Source organism: Oratosquilla oratoria, chromosome 21 (assembly GCF_046742065.1).
Source record: "Oratosquilla oratoria isolate Oo_2021 chromosome 21, ASM4674206v1, whole genome shotgun sequence".
Classification (NCBI taxonomy): Eukaryota; Metazoa; Arthropoda; class Malacostraca; order Stomatopoda; family Squillidae; genus Oratosquilla; species Oratosquilla oratoria.
In genome coordinates, this window is record NC_134797.1 from 54,480,682 (window position 1) to 54,505,197 (window position 24,516).

The window sequence follows — 24,516 nt, forward strand, 5'->3', positions numbered from 1 at the left end:
ATCCATTCACAAATGTCTATTTCTCATTACACTTTTTAATCTACCAAGACATTTACTCGCTTCTCTCAACCTACATTCTACCTCCACCTCCACTCCTCCCTTTCCTACCACATTCGCACCCAAGCATCTAAAACTATCCATTTCCTCCAGTCGCTCTCCCTTAATAATAATATCAATAATAATAATAATGGATAGGAGGTAAGGGAACACGGGCTGAGGGAAAGTATTTCCCTCAGCCCGTCATCCCTTACCTCCTATCCACATTCGTCACAATGTATACACAATAATAATAATGTGAACATTACTTGGTAGGATCACAAACATGATGGAAGGGATTAAGAACTACACACAAAACAAGTCTAATTACCGTGAAGTACCCAGCACTAGCAAAGTCGTGATATATTAGAAGTCCATCTTCTTCATATGTTCTAAATTCCAAGGAAACATTGATAATACGTTGAGACTCATAAGATGGGTAGCGGAGATATGCTGACTCCGACAGGAATGTCAGAGTTGTCTCAGATGAAGCACCCCACTGTAATAAAACATGAAAATAACAAAGGGAGGAACATACAATAGTACCATAGATGACTTTAGATGATTATAAATATAATGTAATGGGAGATAGGAAAAAAAATAAATAAATAAACATAATTACCTGTAACAACAACCCCACTGGTCAACATCTCTAACACAACAACCAACATCCTCTAACACCATGTTCCACCCTCCTTACACAAATAAGATGGGAAACCATATAAAATTTTCTATCTGATAACTTCACCAAAGGGCACCCATCCACAGAGGAGGGTGTTGATCAGATGTAAAAAAATGGTAGGGGGATGATTCACATTCAAATCATGCAGGACCACCACAAGCTGGTACTTGTTTCTGATCCTGCTCAATTACCTTATCATTTTTAGTAACTACAGCAGAAACTTTAAAACTATGCCTACACTAGACAGAATTATAAGCCACAAACTCACCGGACAACTGTATTCAACATTGACTAAGGAGTATTTTGGGCGTCCATAATAGTAGTTATGGTAATCCTTCTGTTTCATTTCCTCTGTAATGTCTGTACCATTGATGAAGAGATTCTCAAGACATCCTGTGTAGTTCACTCGCGTCCCCAGTCCTGGTCCAAGATTAGGAATACCACCTATATATACCTGAAAATTATATTCAATTGTTATGGGAAACTGTAATGTTATAACATTTGTAAATATACACTTAAAACCCACTACCGGAGAAATATCAGAAATACAGGAGATCTGTATATTTCGAGGATTACATATAGTAGTTGAAATATACGGATCTTCTGTACTTCTGATATTATTTCTCCGATAGTGGGTTTTAAGTGTCAGATTGTTATATATACCCAATAAAGGTCTTCCCCATTACAACAGGGAGGCCCCTCCTATCTCAGTACCTGGATGAAAAACTATCTGCCTCCCATCATCACACTGCTCAGGTCATAGGCAGTGCTACAAGGCCCACTGCTTTTTCAGTAGGGCCTGATGACAGCTAGAGATTGTTACCCCCTTTTGCTTCATTATATGATGATATATGGTTTAACGTCACAAACTCCCCCCTATCGAAAGGCTAGGATGGTGCCCCTCACAGAGGGTTTTGTAGCGTGGAATTTAATGAACCATGCCCTTGGTTCAACTTCACCGGTGGCAGGGTTCAAACTACCATCCCCTCGACCTTCGCCACAAGTAACAACGCCCTAACTCGCTCAGCCAGCGACCTACCTTCATTATATGTTGACGCTTATTATTTACAGAAAAAATTTACAGAACAAGTAAGAACATCCCTTAGGGTTATATCATTCCCGGTGTCATTCACAATCTTCCTCCATTAATTCTTATCTTTTGCATTTCTTCTACCTTGCTCCAAAGACATTCACACTTCCAAGGCCCCCTTTATAAACCCAATCCATCAACCTCATACTTGGTCTTCCTCTCATTCCATCCATCCACATCTTTCCACATGCTTTCTGTTCGTCTCTCCTCATTCCCACTTTCCTTATACACCAGCACTTTGAACTGCCTTCCTACAGCTTTCTTCCCACACTCATTCTCTACCTCACCTCTGCATTACTAACTCGATAACACATTCACTCTTTCTACCTCCCTTAAAGTTCAACTCTGCCCCATATAAAGCCATGAGTACACTCACTAATTCGTATAAATGCAGGGATGACCCATCATCCAGGAGGTGCTAAGATAAGAGGGAGGGTGGAGGGGAGTGGAGTGTATTTAGGGATGGAATGGGTGGCTACCTCCCTTGTAAGGGGGAAAAAGCCTTGGTATATGTATAAAAGTTTTTGTTCTATTCAAATATTTACTTGCCTCCTTTATTCTGAAACTCACCTTTACATCCACTCATTAGATTACTTTTATCCACATTAACTTTCAGCTTTCTCTTCACCACCAACTGTTTCAGTCTATCTTCTATTTCAGCCACATGATCAGTGTCATCCACAAACAACAACTGGCTCATTTCCCCTCAACTCTCATCATGTCTAACCACTGCCTATAACCCTTGCAGTTACCTCTTTCATCATGCAATCCAAACATACGTTAAACACCCACGGTGATATGATATGATGATTATATGGTTTAACGTCACAAACTCCCCCTACCAGAAGGCTAGGACGGTGCCCCTCACAGAGGGCTCCATGATGACGTTACATAATACTGACACAACACCACATTCCCTTTAAACCAGACACCCTCACTGTCATCACAGGAAATTATTTTCCTTCAGAAGTAATCACACATTTCTCTGATCTGAGAAATAGAAATACTAAAGAACCCAACCTTTTTGTTGAGGTCCAAACGTCCAAAGTCTCCCTTGACAATGTCATCCACTCGAACACGGTCGACAAGGAAGGTCACGTTACGTTCCTCTCGACGAATTTCCACATCATGCCACGAGTTGTCATCAAGCAGTGACCCCACTGACATTGATGTTCTCAGCTGTGAACCTGTTAAAATTAACACAATATATATTTTGTAAGATATCAAAAAATACAAATGACACTTTCCTTACAGCCTACTCTTTCTCTTATAAAACATACAGAACATATATATATATATAATATATATATATATATATATATATATATATATATATATATATATAATATATATATATATATATATATATATATATATATATATATGAAGCAGCCTCGCTGTGGATGTGCTGTGTCTTGCGACATTGCTTCTGACCCAAGGCAGTGGACAGAATGCAGGGATGACCCGTCATCCAGGAGGTGCCAAAATGGGAGGGAGGGAGGAAGGTGGAGGGGAGTGGAATATATAGGAAATGAAATGGATAGGAGTGGTTTCTATGCCTTTTTCTTTTTGGCTACCCCCGTGTAGAGGGAAAAGCCTTCGGTATATGTATGTGTATGTGTGTGTGTATATATATATATATATATATATATATATATATATATATATATATGTATATGTATGTATATATATGTAGATCTACATATATGCATATATATATATACATTTGGATGATGGAGAACATAAACACAGGGGAAGGCCCGGAACCCTAAACACTCTAACGTTTCGTTTCGCGTAGAACTTCTTCAGAAGAAGTTCTATGCGAACGAAACGTTAAAGTGTTTAGGGTTCCGAGCCTTCCCCTGTGTTTATGTTCTCCATCATCCAAATAATTTGTCTAAAATACTTATCCATATATATTTATATATATATATATTTATATATATATATATTTATATATATACACTATATATATTATATATATATATATAATATATATATATATATATATATATATATATATATACATACATACATACATACATATACCAAGGCTTTTCCCCCCTTACAAGGGAGGTAGCCAAAAAAGGAAAGGCATAAAATCATTCCCACCCATTCCATCCCTGAATACACTCCACACCCATCCACCCTCCCTCTTATCTTAGCACCTCCTGGATGACGGGTCATCCCTGCACCTTGTCCACTGCCCTGGGTCAGAAGCAGTGTCGCAAGACACAGCACATCCACAGCAAGGTCGCTTCATTAAATCGCCCAAACCCCTTCTCCGTTCCCTCATGCATAAAAGGAGAAGACAGGGAGAAATCCCTTCGGGCTGCATCAAATTTTGCTCACACATACTACCTCACCCCCCCCATCCCCCCCACCCATTCCATCTCATGCATCACAACATCATCCATATACAACCATTCTCCATTCACCCGTCTTCTGTCCTCTACCGTCCTTCCTCAACAGACATTCCCCTCTTCCCCAAAGCCCCCTTCACCCCATCCATCCACCTCATCCTAGGACGTCTTCTCATGTTCCCTCCCTCCTTATCTGCCTTCCATACCTCTTTTACAAGTCTGTCTTCACTCATTCTTTCCATGTGTCCAAACCATCCCAATAATCTTTCATCAACCCTATCTCCCAACTCCCTTTCCACCCCTGTTCTCCTCCTCACCTCCTCATTTCTCACTCTATCTAGCCTAGTAACCCCTATCATACTTCTCAGACACCTCATCTCAAACATATTCAAACTCCTTCTCTCTTCCTCTCTTATGCTCCATGTTTCTGCTCCATACAGTGCTGTTGGCACAATCACTCCTTCATACAGTCTCCTCTTAGCATCCATTCCCAAATGTCTATTCCTCATTACACTTTTTAATCCACCAAGGCATTTACTCACTTCTCTCAATCTACATTCTACTTCCACCTTCACTCCACCTTTTCCTGTCACATTTGCACCCAAGTATCTAAAACTATCCACTTCCTCCAGTCGCTCTCCCTTAATGCTCACTTCCAGTCTACTGCCACTTTCACCCCTTGTGCATCTCATCACCTTACTTTTACCCACATTTATCTTCAGCTTTCTTCTATCACACACTCTCCCAAACTCTGTCACCAACTTCCTCAATCCCTCCTCCGATCCTGTCACAAGCGCAGTGTCGTCCGCAAACAACAGCTGGCTCACCTCCCACTTTTCTCTATTTTCTTTAACCATCTCCAATCCCTGACCCACTACCCTTGCGTTTACCTCTCGCACAACCCCATCCATGCACAAGTTGAACAGCCAGGGCGACATAACACATCCTTGACAAAGTCCCACCTTTACCTCAAACCACTCACTCTCTCCATTTCTAATCCTGACACAAGCTCTACTACCCTCATAAAAACTCTTGACAGCTCCTAGAAGCTTTCCTCCTATCCTGTATATCCGCAAAACCTCCCACAGTGCCTTTCTGTCTACCTTGTCATAAGCCTTTTCCAGATCTATAAAAACCCAAAAAACATTCTTCCCCTTTCCTACAGCTTTGTCACATATCTGTCTCACCACAAAAATCTGATCAACACAACCTCTACCCGTCCTAAATCCACACTGTTCCTCACCAATTACTCCCTCTGTTCCTCTCCAAATCCTCTCAATCAAGATCCTCCCATAAGCCTTCCCAACTACACTTAACAAGCTAATCCCTCTGAAACTACTACATTCACACTTGTCCCCTTTTCCCTTGTAAAGTGGTACTATACAGGCACTCCTCCAGTCCTCCGGCACTCTACCCTCTCTCCAGCAAACATTAAATAACCTCACCAGCCAGTCCACCATCACTGTACCTCCCTTTTTCAAACATTCTGCATATATATATATATATATATATATATATACATATATATATATATACATACACATATATACATATATATACATATACAGTAGCCGCTAAAAGTTTGGGCGCAAAATTATAGGCGCCCCAACTTTCCCCTAAACTCAAAACATGCGAAAAATACAACTTTCCACCCAAACTTTTCGCTTTTTTTCAATGCTAGCGTTTGTACCCGTATTTAGCCGAGACAATACACACTATTTGGCAACTCTGTTTAGGCGCACTCGATGTCACATGGAGTCAGTTTCTAAACATCTCTCACGGAGAGTAGTCTTTTTTTTGCGGTGGTCTCTGTTTTTGTGCCTTGATATCTCCATAATGGGAAGTGGTAAAGAGCTGGAAAGAGACACAGTTGTTACAATCATAACCCTCTATAAGGAGGGTTATAAGTGTAAAGATATTGCTACTCGTGTGGGAATTGGAGTGCGTCAAGTGCAAAAGTGGACCAAGAAATTTCGAGACGAAGGAAGTGACATCATTTGTACTCCAAAGCATCGCTCTGGTCGGCCAAGGAAGATATCAAATCGTACTTCTACGGTTCTAACTGCCTCCTACGGTTATTAGGAGGCAGTTAGAACCGTAGAAGTACGATTTGATATCTTCCTTGGCCGACCAGAGCGATGCTTTGAAGTACGAATGATGTCACTTCCTTCGTCTCGAAATTTCTTGGTCCACTTTTGCACTTGACGCACTCCAATTCCCACACGAGTAGCAATATCTTTACACTTATAACCCTCCTTATAGAGGGTTATGATTGTAACAACTGTGTCTCTTTCCAGCTCTTTACCACTTCCCATTACGGAGATATCAAGGCACAAAAACAGAGACCACTGCAAAAAAAAGACTACTCTCCGTGAGAGATGTTTAGAAACTGACTCCATGTGACATCGAGTGCGCCTAAACAGAGTTGCCAAATAGTGTGTATTGCCTCGGCTAAATACGGGTACAAACGCTAGCATTGAAAAATAGCGAAAAGTTTGGGTGGAAAGTTGTATTTTTCGCATGTTTTGAGTTTAGGGGAAAGTTGGGGCGCCTATAATTTTGCGCCCAAACTTTTCGCGGCCACTGTATATATATATATATATATATATATATATATATGTATACATGTATACATATATATATATGTTGATGTGTATGTATATATATATATGTATTTTTATATATATATATTCATTACTTTTTTCACAAACATCAGGACATTCTAATGTCAAAAGAGCCTCTCCATCTAAACATAACCTGAGTGATTTCCTATGTATATCCTGATGCAAGCATCAAAGGGTTGAATGCTAATGTCTTTACAAGGTCACCCATGAAACCTTTCAGTGGGACTCAGGTGTATCTGCCCTGCCAAGACTACAGTCCTTGTACAAATGTATATTAACAAGTTTTGTATACAAGATTCTGATTAGCCCCATTAACCCTCTTAACATGTATTCCAACACAGATATGGGGACTGAACTTATCAAAACTTACCTAAGTTGAGATTCAGCACCATTCGATTTTTCACCAGTTGCAGTGCCACGTAATCCCCTTGTGATCCGCGCCCGTACAAGAGAACGCCATCTGGGTGAGCTGTCCTGAACCGAAACCTTATATTGTCTTTCCTCGAGATGATAGGAACCCTCTCATGGTCAATGACCACCATAGAGTTGCCTAGGAAGCTGATCGTTTCCCGTACTGAAACAAAATTCAAACAGATTGTACCATAAGAATTAATGGCTTCTAGGAACCAATGATACATATTATTATTATTTATATTATAATTTTTATTTTATTTTATTTATCTATAATTATTATATAATTTTTTTCCACATCCGACCTAGTTATGGACCAAAAGGTCCCCTGTCGGCATGCTCCTCCTTTGTAATCCTTTGTAATCTGCATGTGGTGGTCCTGTAAGTTGGGCAGCAGAGCTGTTCATTTTCAAGGCTCATCAATCCCCTCATTTCCATTGGAGAGTGAAGTCCTGAGGGGCTGACATCTCCAAACTGGACTTAAGATCTCTTTCTATCAACTTCAACAGTATTTCTCTCACCTTTCACACATGGTAGCCAAAGTCAAAGGCATAAATCCACTCCAACCCATTTCATCCCTATATACTCCACTCCCAGTCACCATCTCTCCCTTCCTCCCTCCCTCCCTCTCTTCTTCACTCAGTCTGGAGACAGTGTGTCAGCCCCTCAGGGCTGCACCTTCTGATGACGGTGAGGGGGTTGATGGGTTTTGAAAATGGGCAGTTTTACTTTCCATATTGTAGGACAACCACACTGTTCCCACATCAACAGCACATCAATGTACATAAAATCGAACAGCATAACAAAGGATGACAATAGAACACCTGTTTCAATTAAAATAATATACATCATCATATAAGCAAATTCCTAACTGTATGCAAAACTACAAGAGATGGCCTTTGAAACATTTAAGACCTATTTACTGAAACAATATAATTCAGTATACATACCATAGGTACAACCATAAAGCTCCAATCTCAGCGATATACGATCTCTCCATCTAGTTGGATTGATGCGAACATATCTTGCAATGATCGGAGTTTCAAACTTGTTAATTGCTACGCTGTTGCCATCTTTATTTCCAGGGAAGGCCTATGATAAATATAAAACATTATACACTAAACAATTGAGAAACTATACATACTTGTCAATACTAATCATGATGAAGTATGATGCAAATTTCAATATATACAAGATGTACATGGCAACTACTTTCATACACCAATACTACAACACTTCAAAGCAGCAGATTCAAAAGAATAACAAATGTAGATATTAAAACCATCTTGTGACAGAAAAAAGTGGGAAAAGAAAAGAGTAAATAAAACAGAAAAAAAGAGATGGATAGAAAAAGAAGAGGAACACAAATATACACACATGAAAAGCAGAAAGTTTGCAATGATTTATGTGCTCCCAAAAATGAGTCTTGGAGAGATTATTCTAAAATGTTAAATAATACAAGATCTTCATTAACCCCTTGAGTACTGGATGTGTGTTTTGTGACACTTGCGTGTCACGGCTGAGTGCACCCGCCAGGAACCAAGCGTGCTCCCCGTGACACGCACGTGTCACAGTTATAAGCTGTGTGTATTAAGGGCTCTCAAGGCCTCGGTTTCTGGGTTATTTCTACCCACGTGGTGGCAAGTGTCTGTGTTTACAAACATAAGGCTCCAGCCATTTGTGGGACGGTTTGAAACGTTTGTTTACATAAGGTTGACGGGTCAGTAACGAAGAGGTTAAACGAGATGCTAAAGGATGGAAATACTGCAGTACTCATGGGAGATTTTTATTGCAAAGAAATATGTTGGGAAGGGATGACAGACAAAGGTGGAGAGGATCAATGGGGAAATGTATTATTCAACATGCATATAGAACATACAATGACACAATGGGTAAAAGAAAAGAGACAAAATATATAACATAACAAGTTGCTTGCTCAAAAAAGGAAAAATACCAGAAGACTGGTATACCAATTTATAAAGGAGGAAATAAGGAAGATCCAACAAATTACAGATTGGTGGTACAGGAGGTACACACAGGGGTGATGGGCAGAGGCCTGGAGTTGATTTGAGAGTGGAGGGAAGTGGAAGGCGAGTCAGTTGTTAGCTGATGACACTTCACTTGTGGCAGGGTCAGAGGAGGGTCTACAGCAGTTAGTGATGGAATTTGGAAAGATACATAACAAGAGGAGGTTGAAGTAAAACTGAGTAATAGTAAGATGGTGTACAAAGGATGAGGGTGGCAGTACGCTGAAGGCAAATTTTAATGGAGAGAAAATAAGGACTTAAGAATAGGGGATACTGTACCAGACCATAAGGCCTACACTAGGCAGAGGTTAAAGGAGGTGAATTGTTTTCAGTATTTAGGGTCACATGTAGCAGGAAATTGAGAAGTGGGGTGGAGGTAAATTATTAAGTGAGAGAAGCAAGTAAATGTCTTGAGGGAACAAAAAGTGTCATGAGAAATAGGTATCTGGAGGCAGATGCATAGGGAAGATTATATGAAGGGGTGATGATTGTGCCTACAACACTGCATGGGGCAGAGGCTTGGAATTTAAAAGGCAGAAGAGAGATATTTAAATGTTTTTACGATAAGGGGTTTGAGAAGTATGGTGTGGGGGGGAGGGGGGTATGAGGATGGATGGTGAGAAATGTGGTGATGAGAACTAGGGTGGAAAGGAAGCTAGCAGATAGGGCTGATAAAAGAATACTTGGATAAGTTGGGCATATGGAAATAATGAGTGAGGAAAGACTAGCAAAAGAGTGTGGATGGTAAAGGTAGATGGAATGAACTTGGGGGAAGATAAAATATGAGATGGATGGATGGGGTGAAGGGAGTCTTGAGCAAAATGAGAATATCTGTTGAGTAGGGGAGGGAGAGGGCAAGAGATGGGTGTGCGGAGAATGGCTGTAAGTGGACTATAAATTGACGCAGCTCAAAGGGATTCCTCCTCATCATTTCTCTATGGGGCAAAGAGGAAGAGTTTAAATGTGTTTGAGATAAAATACCTTAGAAGTATGATAGGGGTTACTATGCTGGATAGTATGGGAAACGGAGGTGAGGAGGAGAATGAGGGCAGAAAGAGAGTTGGGAGATAGGGTTGATGAAAGAGTATTGGATGGTTTGGACACATGGAAACAATGAGAGAAGAAAGATTAGTAAAAGAGGTGTGGAAGGCAGAGGTGGAGGGAGTGTACATGATGGGGCAACCAAAGATGAAATGGATGGATGGGGTTAAAGGGGCATTGGGAAAGAGGGGATTGTCTGTTGAGGAAGGAAGAAAACAGAATATAGGGGTGAGTGGAGAATGGTTGTGTATGGATGATACTGTGTATGGAAGGGAGCGGATGGGGGGATGTATGTGTGAATGATATTTTGATGCAGCCCAAAGGGATTTCTCCCTGTCTTCTCTTTTTCTGCAAGAGGGGAAGGATGGGGGTGGTCGCCAATTAAATGAAGTTGCCTTGCTGTGGCTGTGCCGTGTCTTGCTACATTGCTTCTGACCCATGTCAGTGGGCAAGATGACACCATCATCCAGGAGGAGCCAAGAAAAGAGGAAGGGAGGGGTGGTGAATGGGAGTGGAGTATGTGGGGATGAAATGGGTGGGAGTGTATTTTATGCCTTTGTTTTTTGGCTACCTCCCTTGTATGCATGTATTTCTCTATTTTCACACAATGCAATGAGGAGGGAGGGTCACCATGTAAATGAAGCTGTGGATGTGCTGTGTCTTGCTGTATTGCTTCTGACCTGGGCAGTGAGTAGAAGAGCCGAGGAGACTCTTTATCCACAAGGAGCTAAGATAGAAAGGAAACAATTGGGGGGATGAATGGGAGTGGAGTGGGTCAGGGTAGGTGCATGCCTTGACTTGCCTTTTGAAATATAGATAGGTCTTGGTACAGCGAGGAAAAATCCAGGTAATAAAGTAAAGACTGAATTAAGAATATATACTCTCACACATGCACATACAATTAAATCACTATGTGCACACATTGCTAATAAACAGTAAAATCATATACAAGACAAATATATAATGAATATTTTAGCTCACATGCTTATATTTTATAATACACATGCATAAACACCACAAAATACATGCTGGAAAAATAAAGGATTAAAACATCTTCCTCTGTAGTCCCTCTAGAGGTTACATTACCCATGTTACAGTTTGATTCAATGAATTCTGGCTAACGCCTTTATACTAGTGCAAAAAACAAAGTCCCACTCAGCAACATACCATCTTCCATTTTTTTTTCTCAATAAAATCTCTAACCTTATTACCTCAATTTGTATTCATTCCCATGCCTTATTTTTTATGCTGCACAATACTGACAGCTTATGCTAATACATACACATATGCCAAAGTCAAAGGCATAAATCCACTCCCATCCATTTCATCCCCACATACTCCACTCCCATTCACCACAACTTCCTCCCTCTTTTCTTGGTTCCTCCTGGATGATGGGTCCAGGAACTCTACCAACTGTACCACAAGTGTGTGTGTTTTTACCTAATTGTAGTATACAGGTAGCAATGTTTATTGGGTCCTGTCTCTTATTTTCTAATTTTTCTAACTCTTATATTATTTGAGCTTGAGCTATATTACCTTCTAACCTATTCCACATATTTATGCACCTATGTGGAAAACTGTATTTCTTCCCATCATTAAAGCAAGGTTTACACGCTACAATAAATTGTAGCGATTTATTGTAATGAAAAGGTTGTTACAATTTGTCATTACGTGTAAACAGGAGATCGTAGCGATAAATTGCTACGATCTCCTGTTTACACGTAATGACAAATTGTAACAACCTTTTCATTACAATAAATCGCTACAATTTATCGTAGCGTGTAAACCTTGCTTTAGACACGTGGTCTTTCTTAATTTACCCCCATGACCTCTCCCCCCCCTTTCTTCCTTCCTCCCTCCCTCTCTCTGACTGTGTAATTAATCTACTCTAGTTGAGGAGCAAAATTCGTTGACTAGCAAACATAAATCCCAACAACATTCACTCCCCCAAAGAACATCTAGCATCCTTCCCACTCAAGCAAATATAAGCTATTATTTTAAACAGCCCCACCATATTAACAACCACAAACTGACAAACACTGGTATCAGAAAACAAGAAGCAATTGAAGTTACAGTTTTTAGAAAACATCTCTGTTTAACATCCACAGTAATGCTTAGGGTCTTTTTACACTTCTCTGGGTTCCCTGTAACTGAGATTTCATATCAAAATAATATATCTAATCTAACACAAATGATTAGTCCAAGAACTATCACTAATAACAGTGACATTGTTACAAGGGACACAGGGAAAATAAACTGAAACAGTTGAAAGAAGTTCAAGCATTCCATATACCTGCAAAATCAGAAATTATATAAATCAAAATCAAAGCCAAAATAATGATGCACAAGGGACTGCACCTGCTACTACATGAACTGCAAGCAACATGTAATCAAAACAAAAGAAAAAAGGATTACTTTCTCAACAAAACAATAATGGGATAACTCTCAATGTACTACAATAAGCATTCTGGTACACTGCCACATAAAAAAGGCAACTATATGAAATTTATCATCAGAAGCACCAATCAAACAGGCATCATAATCAGTGTGCTGTGTCAAGAAGTCAAATGTCATGTGTATAAAAAAATATTGTGGACAGTGAACTACAAACACATTTCCAATAATGCCTGTGATCATGATGCACACTAATGTTTGGTGGAAAAACATGTTGGGTAACCCCCTCTTTGTCTTTATGTGATATTTGTGAGCAGTGTGCCAGTGAAGTGGACTTCCCTGAATCCATGTTGATTGGGGGAGGTAGGTATTTCAGATTCGATTTTGCTGCTATCAGCCTTTTCAATTTTGATACTGGATAGTAGTGAGATTGGATGGTATGTTACAGAGTTTTCTGGGCGTTTCTTTGATTTCAAAATAGTTATATGAGCCCTTTTCAGATATTTGGGATTTTGCTGTGTAACCACATGTAGTTTCAAATGCCAGTTAAGGCTCTTTGGGTTGTGTTTAGTAAATATGTTTGAGGTGGATGTTTTCCTATTTCTTTATGGCCCCTTCTATCCCTTCACCTTCATTACTCCTTGCTTTCTCACCTCCTCCTCTCCCTCCCCCACTAACAGACCAAGTTGGGACACAACCTGAAACTCACAGTCGCCCCCTCTCTCACCATCTTATCCCCTCGCCCTTTTCTTGCCCTTAGAGAGAGTCCTATCACAACACTGGTGCCCAAATTAATTGCTAAATAAAACCAACTCTCTCTCCATCAGTTTACTTCAACCAGCCTAATATTGGCAGCCCACCATTTGGGGACCCCAATCCCCAGCTCTGCCACTCGACTACCATCAGATCAACAGCCACCACTCAACTGTTGCCAGCCGCCACTTGATCTGTCAGATTATCTGCCACCATCTGCTACTTGATCTGCCAGATCATCTGCCACTACTGTCTACCACTCGACTGCCACTACTTGATCTGCCAGATCATCTGCCACCACTCAATTGCCAGATCGCCTGCTGCCATGTGTCTGCCAGATCAACTGCCACCATGTCTGCCAGATTGCCTGCCAGCATGACTGCCAGTCCACCTACCAGGTCTGCCATCTGCTAGCTTGTCTGCCCATCAGTTCAACTGCCTACACTCTTGCCTACCACAGGTATCTCCTGCCGCTCAACTGTCAGATTGGCTGTCATCATCTGGCTGCCAGATCACCTGTTGCTGCTGCCTTCCAGCAACACTACTAGTTAGCCTACCAGGTCTGCCAACTGCCAGTTCAACTGCCTACACTCTCGCCTACCACAGGTACCTGCCATCACTTCTCTGCCAAATCAACTGCTGCCACTGCTGCCCACTAACTCAATTGCCATTGCTGCCTGCCAACTGCCAGTTTGACTGCCTACAGTATCACCCACTAACCACAACCATTTTCAAGTGTCAAACTTTTCAGGGATATTTTGCAACCACACTTCAATGCCACCATACAATGTGATCCCAGGATGCACTTCAGGTATGAGGTCCCTTGAGCAGCCTCCTGCAATGTACCAGCCTCTTCGACCTCATCCACAACGTACAGGACAACTCCAGTACCACAGAAGTAGCCAAGTGCCCCGAGGCTTGCTACCCTGTGGCAAATGGACCACCACCTGCTGATACCCCTGCAGTCTGATGGCCAGCTCTACCCCCACCTTCAAGTTCCGGCCCCATCGTGAGGACAACTTTGACGATTTTTGTCGAGGCTCCATGCATCTTCACTTCCAACCACGACTTTTGTGGGGGTGCATTAAGAAGTAGTCCTCACTGCTCCCATCCTCACCTCTTCTCTGACCATCACACAACCTTACTGACCCGCAAGTGGTCCCATGGGACATGCTCATGCCACCCAGCCATGTGAGTTGTCTTCTGTATGGTAGTTCCATCTGGGGCAGTTTGAATCTGTGCCCAAGCCTATTGTGCTGGTACTGTCTCAATGACAGATGGTGACCTGAATGCAGGTGTGCTAGTATGGTTTTCTCTGTGGGTTGTTGTTGAAGTATTGAATTAGGTGGGCTTTCTTGAAGAAATTTCGTTATCTGGGCATGTGTTAAACACGGATGTTTTGTGTAGTTTGGGTAGTATTTTGTGTTAATGTTTGAGTAGCATGCTATTGGTGTAGTTTTTTGTTGCATTCTATTGGTGGTGCTTATGAGCTGCAATGTGATGGGTGTGTGGTAAATGTTCTGTCATAGAACTGTGCTCCCATCACCCCCCTAGTGATGGTTCATTGGGAGGATTTTGGCCTATGCACTTAGGCATTCCATGGAGGTGCCCTCGGTACATCCTGTAATCACTGCCAGTGTTCCACTCTGCAGTGTTTGCAAGTTGTCTGTGCCTGATCTGCTAACTGCTAGGAACATGGTGTGCCGGCACTGTGTCCAGCCTGTAAGAGACTTCACAGCTGGAATACTTGGACAGCAAGAAGAAAAAGATATCCACCCACCAAGATGTGATATCAATCACACAAGCTGTCCAAGAATGTCCACACAAGCAAACACATCTTACCCCCCACCTCTCCTGGGAGGTGCAGCCCTGAGGAGCCAGCACCTGGTCTCTAGGCCTGGAGAGAGATTTATGTGGGAGAGAGAAATGAGTGACTGGCCTGGTCCTGAGACCAGGTGCCTACCCCTTGGGGCTGCACCTCCTTGAGGAGGTGGGATATGTTGTGTCCGTTTGATATTGCTGATGGAGCTTGGACAAACGCCTTTTGTCTTCTTGGGGTGCCATCCTCTCTTCAAAGTCTTGACATATGTAGCTGCTTATAAGCTGGCCACTGCATCACTTGCATTAATGGAAAATACATGGGACATATAAGGGATACAAGACTTTGTACAAATGTCCCATACAACTGTTGGTATTATTTTTTCCACAGGAACACTGCAATATGGGAGTCCATTAAAATAATAGCAAAACTGCCTCTTGACAGTGATGGCTGTGTTTGAAAAAAATAAATAAATAAATAAATAATAGAAAAATAACATAAAAAATAGAAAATAAAATGAAATAAAAGTATAAAGCAATGATGCAAACAAACACTTCTAAAAGCAAACAAGACCAATGATGCCAAGCAATTAATTAGACATGTATTAGAATTTGTGCACTTAAACAGGTACACTAGGGAAATACAGAGGAACTACGACACTGAACGTAGACTTGAATTATTTCAATAAGACCATAGTAATTTTGGGTACATAGGGTGTTTGTAACATTCCCAAGGGTGTGGTAAAACAAACAAAAAATAATAATGATCAAGACAACAATCTTTTTTTGCCTGCAGGTGGCTTGACTACCTTTTCACCACCATCAGCATTACGATAATCTTTCCAAATATCGCCATCATCTGAGAACTGGACCAGGTACTCGGTGACATACTCTCTGGTGAACTGCTTGCCCTGTGTTGCAATCATGGTTATGTTCTGGCGTTCAGGCAATTCTATGGTCAGGTACTGATAGTAATTGTTTTGCGATGCCGACCAGGCATAGTCACCTGCAAGCAAGGCATAAAGAGGCTCGGTTGGTGAACATAATGGTGTATAGCACTACAAGTGTACTGAGTGGTTTGTGACCAGAAGAATCAAAATACTTTGGTTTTGTGTAGGTCTTAAAATACATGACATCAAAGTTGGCAAATCTGTGCTAGTGAGAAGAAATATCAACTACTTGCAATAACAAATTATATATCTTGCCCTGAATATATCTTGAAATCACGAAGTCCTTGCTCCAAAGAGAGATCAAATATACCTGTAAGAAATCATTATCAACTTGATCCAAAGTCAATCTTTAAACACGAGGTAATGACTAATGGGAATGATATGAAGATAAAAAAAAAAAAAAAAAAAAAGGAAAGCCACATGTTACATTAAAAATATGTAATGTAAAACCTTCACAGAAGAGACGACCAAACTCTACAAGAAACTTTATAACCTATGCAAGACGATTCCAAATCATAAAAGCACTCCAGTGGTAAAAATCAACTTTTAATCATTAGACAAACACATCCAGCCTGTCTCCTTCCCATAACCAGGCAACTGACCTTTTTAAAAATGACACTTACCCATACACTGCCATCATACCCCTTGACCTGCGAGAAGAGGTAGCCATCTTGCCCAATGCTGATGCTAAAAGCGGATACATACTCATGGGAGTCGTCACGCCCCTGGGTAGCAATGGAGGTGATATTCATAGTGTCACCCAGGTCGATTTCCAAGAATTGGGAGTTGTCCGCTACCTTGGCAGTCCATGCTCCAGGTTCTGACATGATTATATAAACCTTTGGCATACAGTTGGTCTACAAATAACACTACTGGGTAAACTTACAAACATGCTCTGTAGTATTAATATTAAATATTCTACAGTACTGTATAATTTAATAGTAAAACCTTCAATATTTCAACCTTCATCTACATCATCATATACTGGATTTTAGTAATACAAATTAGACTGCTTCATGGATCTGCTTACAGACATTTGGTAATGAACTTCTGCATGATATTTCTGGCACAGATGCTACAAGAGTACAAACAAAAATGCTACCAGGTAACGTAAAACTAAATTTGCAAATAGTGAAGTGATGGACATCATCACAGACTTCTTGGGGGTCAACCAAATTGATGAAAATAATCTTCAGCAGAGGAATGAATATGACAGAATTTATTCTGATGTGCTAATTCTACCCGAGATGGCAGATACAAGATAAAATAGGGCTTCAACAAGTTGTGACCAAATTTTGTCCCCAGCAACCCCATTTAATGAAGTGCAAGATGTTTATGAGTCCATTTGGTTGTTAATTCAAACCAAAATTTGTAGACGTATTGTGCACATATACAATGTGTAAGTCCATCAACAATGTCATAATCTGAGGATACTGTTCCAGCTAATGCTAGGCAACTTTAGGCTGGAAGGCACGCTCCATGCTAAACACCGACATAATGAGACATCCCCACCCCTTCATTTTTGGGTCCAACTCATTCTAAGTAATATCTGTAAAGCAGTCATGAAGGTGTTAAATGACTAGTGTAGAATTTTTACTAATAACTACAGTGATTTAGTTACTATCTACGCTAAATACATTTTGTCAGTGATTGATACAATTACGGTAATTTACGGTTTAGTGAGACTAGTTTCTGAATTTCTCTTTACTGCTGAACACCTGGTGTACTTCCATATTAATGATCAAGCCATCAACTATAATTTTTCAAATACAAATGCAAAAATCTAAAACATCGAAGGTTTTACAGTAATCTTAAAAAGTACAAACAAATATCTTGCTATGCAAAAATTAAAATAATTCATTTAACATGCAAATGAAAAGAATTTGTATTCTCAATACATTTCTGCTGTTTATTTCCTACAAAACATTTCCTTCAAAATTTACATAGAAATCCTAATTACTTATCTACATAAATAACATGACCACGTATACAAAAAAAAACCACTATGAATACCAATTACATTACATTATACAAGTTTCAATATTAGTTTTTATAATGTAATGTGAATACAAGAGGAAAAACCATACTAAGCATTAAATTGAATTTCATGCATTTTATATTTATCTACGTGCACTATCTGTAAATAGACACCCAAGGAATTATTCAAACTACAGAAACAGAACACAATTCATGCAAAGTGAAGCCTTGCATAATGCAGCACTTGGCCCTTACATGTCATGCCATTCCATCAGAAGATATGCCTCTCACACCAAGTCCCACTAACACAGAAACACAGGTACGTGTATCTGACACAAGCACAACACACAAGTTCTTGATCACCTGTCACATATAATCAACTGGGTCTCTGTAGATGCCAAGAGAAATTTAAAAGGCTAACATGCAACCTGAAAAATTATACATCCAATTGTTATCAGTATGTCCCCATTTCTACTCGTTTTGTCATAAAAAGGAAAAGCGGTGAAGAAAAATTTGTATGCTACCAACAAAATTTATGTACAGTATTAGCTCAACATAATGATCTCCCAACTGCAGAAAGCTCTAGACAGCAAACTCCAAACTCAAGAGTTCCATTATAACTCCATTACAAACAAAATTCACTAGTGTGGGCTCCGTTAGATGGTAGTAAGTGTTCTTGTCCAATAAGAAAAAGAATCAGAAAAAAAGTTTTCTTTTGTTAGATAGTTACAGAGGCCATATAGATCTCTATGTAATTAGCTGATACTGACTAATCTATCAAAAGTAATACCATGAGGGGACAGAGCCTTTATTAACATATTTCACTTGTTACAGCTTGATAAAGCTGTAACAGTTGATACATTGTACCAATAAAGGCATGGTATTTCTTTTAATATACTGGTCTCCCATGCTATACAATGTATTGATAAATGATATTTCATGTACAATTGTTCTATACTAATACATTCATAATGCTACACATTCGGCCAGTTTCACTTTCAAGCTCAGGCAGACAAATCATTTTCAGCTTTTTTAAGGTGATCACTTTCCCCATCAATCTCCGCTGACCTTGCTCCCTCAACTTCAGCTGATTCTGCCTTATCAATCTCTGTTGACCTTTCAGCCGAGTCTCCATCAACCTTTCCTAACCCCTTTTTACCAAGTTTTAGAAGATGTAAAAGTGGTTTAGAAATGCCTGATTTCCCATAAGTTTGTGAGTTTGATATACAATTGATTGCTATAAAATTGGGTTTTCAGAAACATAACCCAAATGTATCATATTGTCAAGGAGACCTGTACTAGCAACCCACTTCATCTGACAGTAATCTTTACATGCTAGACCAGCGTTTCTCTACCAGGATTCCCCGGAACCCTAAGGTTCCACAAAAGGTCCCTAAGTGTTCCACGAGAACAAGTGAGATAAGCTAATGCGCTTTTGATTTTTTATTTAATTTCATATACGTAATATAATTAAACACACAACATATTTTTGGTTATTGCAATATATACATCATCCTATCTAACCTATTATTACAATGAAAATAAAATGAGAAAGATATGGTCTAAGTGTTGTTGTTGTATTTGTGCAGGGGTTCCTTGAGACATGCAATTTATTTCAAACATTCCGCAAGGGTAAAAAGGTTGAGAAACGCTGTGCTAGACCATAATGAACTACAGAGCAGATATGTGTGTGTGTGTGTGGGGGGCGGGGGGGTTGTACTGACCTATTCCATAAGATGATGCCTACATAGATGTAATGAGGACCAAGTGGGTATACAAGGATTCCAACATTGGCATCCAGATTATATTTATTTTGTATCTGAGTGACCCCCCGAATTCTGTGAACTGATTTGATTGCATTTTGTGTGTTTATTATTACTCAGAGTGAAAGAAAACAAGTAAATCAGCAATGACGTTATATTCTGTAACATGAGTATTGTGATGCATCATCAAATCATCGTACATCAGGCATCCAATGCTACGCATGAGAATTTAACTCGTATTGAAAAGGTTAACAACATCTCTCAATAACTAAATTTTCTTTACACTAAATATGGCCTTGGCTGAATTAGTTCATTACACTGAACTTGCACAGTACCATGTACAGCATTAAAGAACCCATTCTGCTTTCCCCATCTCATTATAAATTCTATGGCTTCTGGTTATGAACAACTTCCAGATTTCCCCTTGACAAAAACAAGTATTCTAAACAGAGCACCAAACCCACTACTCTATCAAACCCCTCCAGACATAAGCCTCACAGAAAATACTTACCAAGAGAAGTTTGAACTACACAAGCACGACTATGTTTTGATCATCATCCAGAACTAAAATCATACCCAACAATACCAATAAAGAATAGACCTAGCCACAGAAATAAACTGCCCCAGATGTAACCATCACAAAAAAGACGTCAAACAATCTTACACTGCCCTACCCAAGCCATACCCCTACAAGCCAATCCAGTGGCTGCTGTCAATTACTTAGGACCCATGAGTCTCCTACAATCAATGGATTGATTGGTTGACTGAAGACTTTTAACCTAAACAAATTACTCCATATTTGTTAGGAATTTTTCACAGTGATACTAGGGTGGTGGGTGGACATCAAAGAGCAAGTAACATGCTCTACTGCTTTACATTCTGCCAAAGCCCTAAATGCTAAAGCAGCAACTAGAAATGCATATTGATACTTCCCACCTCCAAGATTAGCAACCTAATAAGAAAGAACTACACTGGCATGATTTAATTCAGGCCACCGTCCAGCTTTAAGAAAATACCAAAACAGAACAGGCTTGGCCACAGAAGCAAAGTGCCCTAAAATGAAATAACCACACAGAATACACGATATACCTCATGGTACACCGTCTACTCTAGCCCTACTTAGACAACAACAATTTATCTTTCCCTTGGGTGATTTCTGGGCCAACACTATGGCAATTGCTGGCTATCTGCAAGCTGTGGGACTCCTAAAAGAGAGACCCGGGGAAATATACTGACTGACCAATCACAAGATAGCACAAGTCATTTGTTACGTACAAAACCGTATACATTTACCAAAAGCCCATTTCTCCTTGACAAAGAGAGTGGCCATATCAAAGCATAACTCTACCCTTCGTTCATCCATAACCTATTTGTTGCCCCCACTCATCCACAAGAAACACTATTAGAAAACCTGCTCCACACATTTACCTATATGAATAAAAGAAAAATTAAACATTCTATGCAATTCTAAAATTCATACACAAGCTTTTAATTTCAATAAAACCATGCAGAGAAATTACAAAAATTAAAGGTTAAACTGCAAAGTCACAAGACACTTTGCTCACCTTTGCCATACCATCCAGTATGCAGTCACTCATTTCTAATTCCATCAGCTAAGAAATACAGATTATGAGCACTTCCTCTCTATAAACACCAACTATTTCCTCTACTAGCAATTTCCACTATCCACATTCTCTTCCATAACTAGTTCAAATCAACAAAGGCTAAAATCAAACGGGATGCATTTTCATCAAAAGGTTAAGATAGAAATAATATATATAAAAAATAAATAAAAAATCAACAACCCAGTTCTTAAGTCTTTATACTTGGACTTCTAGACAGGACTACAGGAAAATTAGTATACATATCATGGATGGAAGTGTGGATCATGTAGTAAGGCAGGGGACATACAACTGTACATACATCCATATACCAATGGCTTTTTTCCCCTTACAAGGGAGGTAGCAAAAAACAAAGGCATAAAATCCACTCTCACCTATTTCATCCCCACATACTCCACTCCCATTCACCCCTTTCCCTCCCTCTTATCTTGGCTCCACCTGGAAGACGGATCACCCCTGCATCTCACCCACTGCCCAGGGTCAGAAGCAATGTAGCAAGACACAGCATATCCACAGCAAGGCTGCTTCATTTAATCGGCAACATCCCCCCCCTCCCCTTGTACAGAAAAAGATAAGACTGGGAGAAACCCTTTCAGGCTGCATCAAAATATCATTCCCATATATTCCCTCAGCCCCCATCCCTCACCCATTCTCTTCCATGCATCACGACATCATCCATACACAAACATTCTCCAATCACCCCTATCTTGTCTTCTCTTTTCCTTCCTCAACATTCTCCTCTTTTCCAATGCCCCTTTTACCCCCATCTATCCATATCATCCTAGGTCGCTCCCTCATATTCACTCCACCTCTGCCTTCCATACCTCTTTTACTAATCTTTTTTCACTCATTCTTTCATTTTGTTCAAACCATCCCAATACTCTTTCATCAACCCAATCTCACAACTCCTTTTCCATCCCCGTTCTCCTCATTTCTCACTCTATCAAGCCTATAACACCCTTCCATACTTCTCAGGCATTTCATCTCAAACACATTTAAACTCTTCCTCTCTTATGTTCCATGTTTCTGCCCCATACAGTACTGTCAGCACAATCACTCCTTCATACAATCTCTTCTTTGCAACCATTCCCAAATGTCTATTTCTCATTACATTTTTTGATCCACCAAGGCATTTACTTGTTTCTCTCAATCTACATTCTACCTCCCCTCCTCCCTTTCCTGCCACATTCGCACCAATGTATCTAAAGCTATCCTCTTCCTCCAGTCTATCTCCCTTAATACTCACCTCCAATTTGCTGCCATATTCTCCCCTTGTACATCTCATCACCTTACTTTTACCCACATTTATCTTCAACTTCCATCTTTCACACACCTTCCCAAATGCCACCACTAACTTCCTTAATCCCTCCTCTGATCCTGCTACAAGTGCAGTGTCGTGGGCTGAAGGTCATGCAAGTGGAGAAGAAAAGAAAAAAAGAAAAAAAAAAAAAAAGAGGGCAGGGATTTTTGAGTTCTTTTCCAAATTAAATGCATGACTGTTCAATTCTACCAGTGGACATTCCTTTGATTCATGGATGCCTGGAGTGAGCAATGTTACTGTTGATTTCTAAGAATAGGTTTCCATTTTATTCCTTTTTAATATTATTGTTCTTGTTTGCCTATGTAAGTCTCAGCAGTTTTAGCAGTTATTTTGTATTTGCTATGCTGAGTTATTATTGTTAGATCATCAGCATTGGTGGCCACTTTGGTGTTATATCCTAGATTGGTGTGAGGAGCTTGAATAATGTAAAAGGTAACAGTACTGCTCTTTGAAGTACTCCATTAATCATTCTTTCAGTCTCGGAAATCTGGTTGTTTTCGGTTACTCTGCACTGTCTGCCAGCTTGAAAGTCTGTTAGCCATTTCTTCATTGTTGTGGGTGTCTGTTTCTATCATATTTTTGAAGAATGTGTCTGGGAACTTTATCAATGGCCTTGTTTATGTTTACTTTCACCATAACAGTTGTTTCTGGTGGCACTTTCTTGTTAAATCCTTCCAGCATTCAGTGATATTTGTGAAGAGGGCACCAGTGGAGGAGTCCTCCTTTAAATCATTATCAATGCAATTTCGCAGGATATCTAGTTCCAGCAACAAATACTTTATCTTGTAAAATGGAAATTATATATAAAATATATACATATTCAGTGCCATCATATCATACATTACTATGTTCTTAATTTCATTTAAACATATCCATACATTTCACTAGAGAATAGCAATTATTTCGTCATTTGGATTTCAAATTCAAAGATGTCATGGTATACCAAATTTAATTCAGAATACAAGAAAAATACAATAACTTTAAACTATTTCTAAAACCTCTTAACTTCCCAAACACCTCAACAAAAACAAAACGATACTGAAAGTTAGTTAAACTACCCCTATCTGCAGAACATTATGGGGCTCTCTTTATCCCACAATAATTTAGTATTTTGTCGGCAATAACCAGCACCTCTATCACTGGGAACAATATCATGCCAGTGAAGCAGAGTTATACTGGTGGTACATGAGAAACCTCAGCAAAGTTGTAGAAATAAGGGATAATAATAACTAAGTGATCAGCATTCTTTTTTTTGAGCGGTGGCTACTCTTTGATGGAGTCCCTAAAATAATGACTGCACAAAAATCAAATAAAGTCAAAGAATGACAATCACTTTTAACGTCAACTATCCCTCCTTTTTTGCTACTTTCTTTAATAAATTCCATCTGTAGCACCTCTATGACTTATCTCTTAAGTACATGGTTATCAATGACAAAATACAATTACACAATGCTTTCTGTGCCTGCCAGTAAAGTGGCCAACCATTCACAATAACATCATTCTCATTCCAAATGAATATTGTGTATAACATAATATACACACTTCTTCCCACCAGGATGATAGTCAAACAAGTACAGTGCTAGTGATCCTTAGTTGTTGGACAACTAGGTATTCAGGAAATAATGCCTAATCCATAATTCAGAA

General features: G+C 39.8%; 1 protein-coding gene across 6 annotated transcripts in view; it reads right to left on the reverse strand.

Annotated features, from left to right (window-relative positions):
• Nrx-IV (neurexin-4) overlaps positions 1 to 24,516 on the reverse strand; it is an 87,688-nt gene that overhangs the window by 51,955 nt on the left and 11,217 nt on the right. For 3 of the 6 annotated variants that reach the window (XR_012967438.1, XM_076204963.1, XM_076204960.1), the window contains exons 3-8: positions 16,813 to 17,009; positions 8,157 to 8,298; positions 7,166 to 7,369; positions 2,829 to 2,995; positions 987 to 1,172; positions 368 to 535 (exon numbers count right to left, since the gene is read on the reverse strand). Coding sequence is in view for 5 of the 6 variants with exons in the window: in XM_076204963.1 (XP_076061078.1) it covers positions 368 to 535; positions 987 to 1,172; positions 2,829 to 2,995; positions 7,166 to 7,369; positions 8,157 to 8,298; positions 16,813 to 17,009 (1,064 nt within the window). In the remaining variant the exon portion in view is untranslated. Of the gene's footprint in view, positions 1 to 367; positions 536 to 986; positions 1,173 to 2,828; positions 2,996 to 7,165; positions 7,370 to 8,156; positions 8,299 to 16,048; positions 16,246 to 16,812; positions 17,010 to 24,516 lie in introns of those variants that run through there. The other 3 variants (XM_076204962.1, XM_076204961.1, XM_076204964.1) reach the window with 3 other exon arrangements.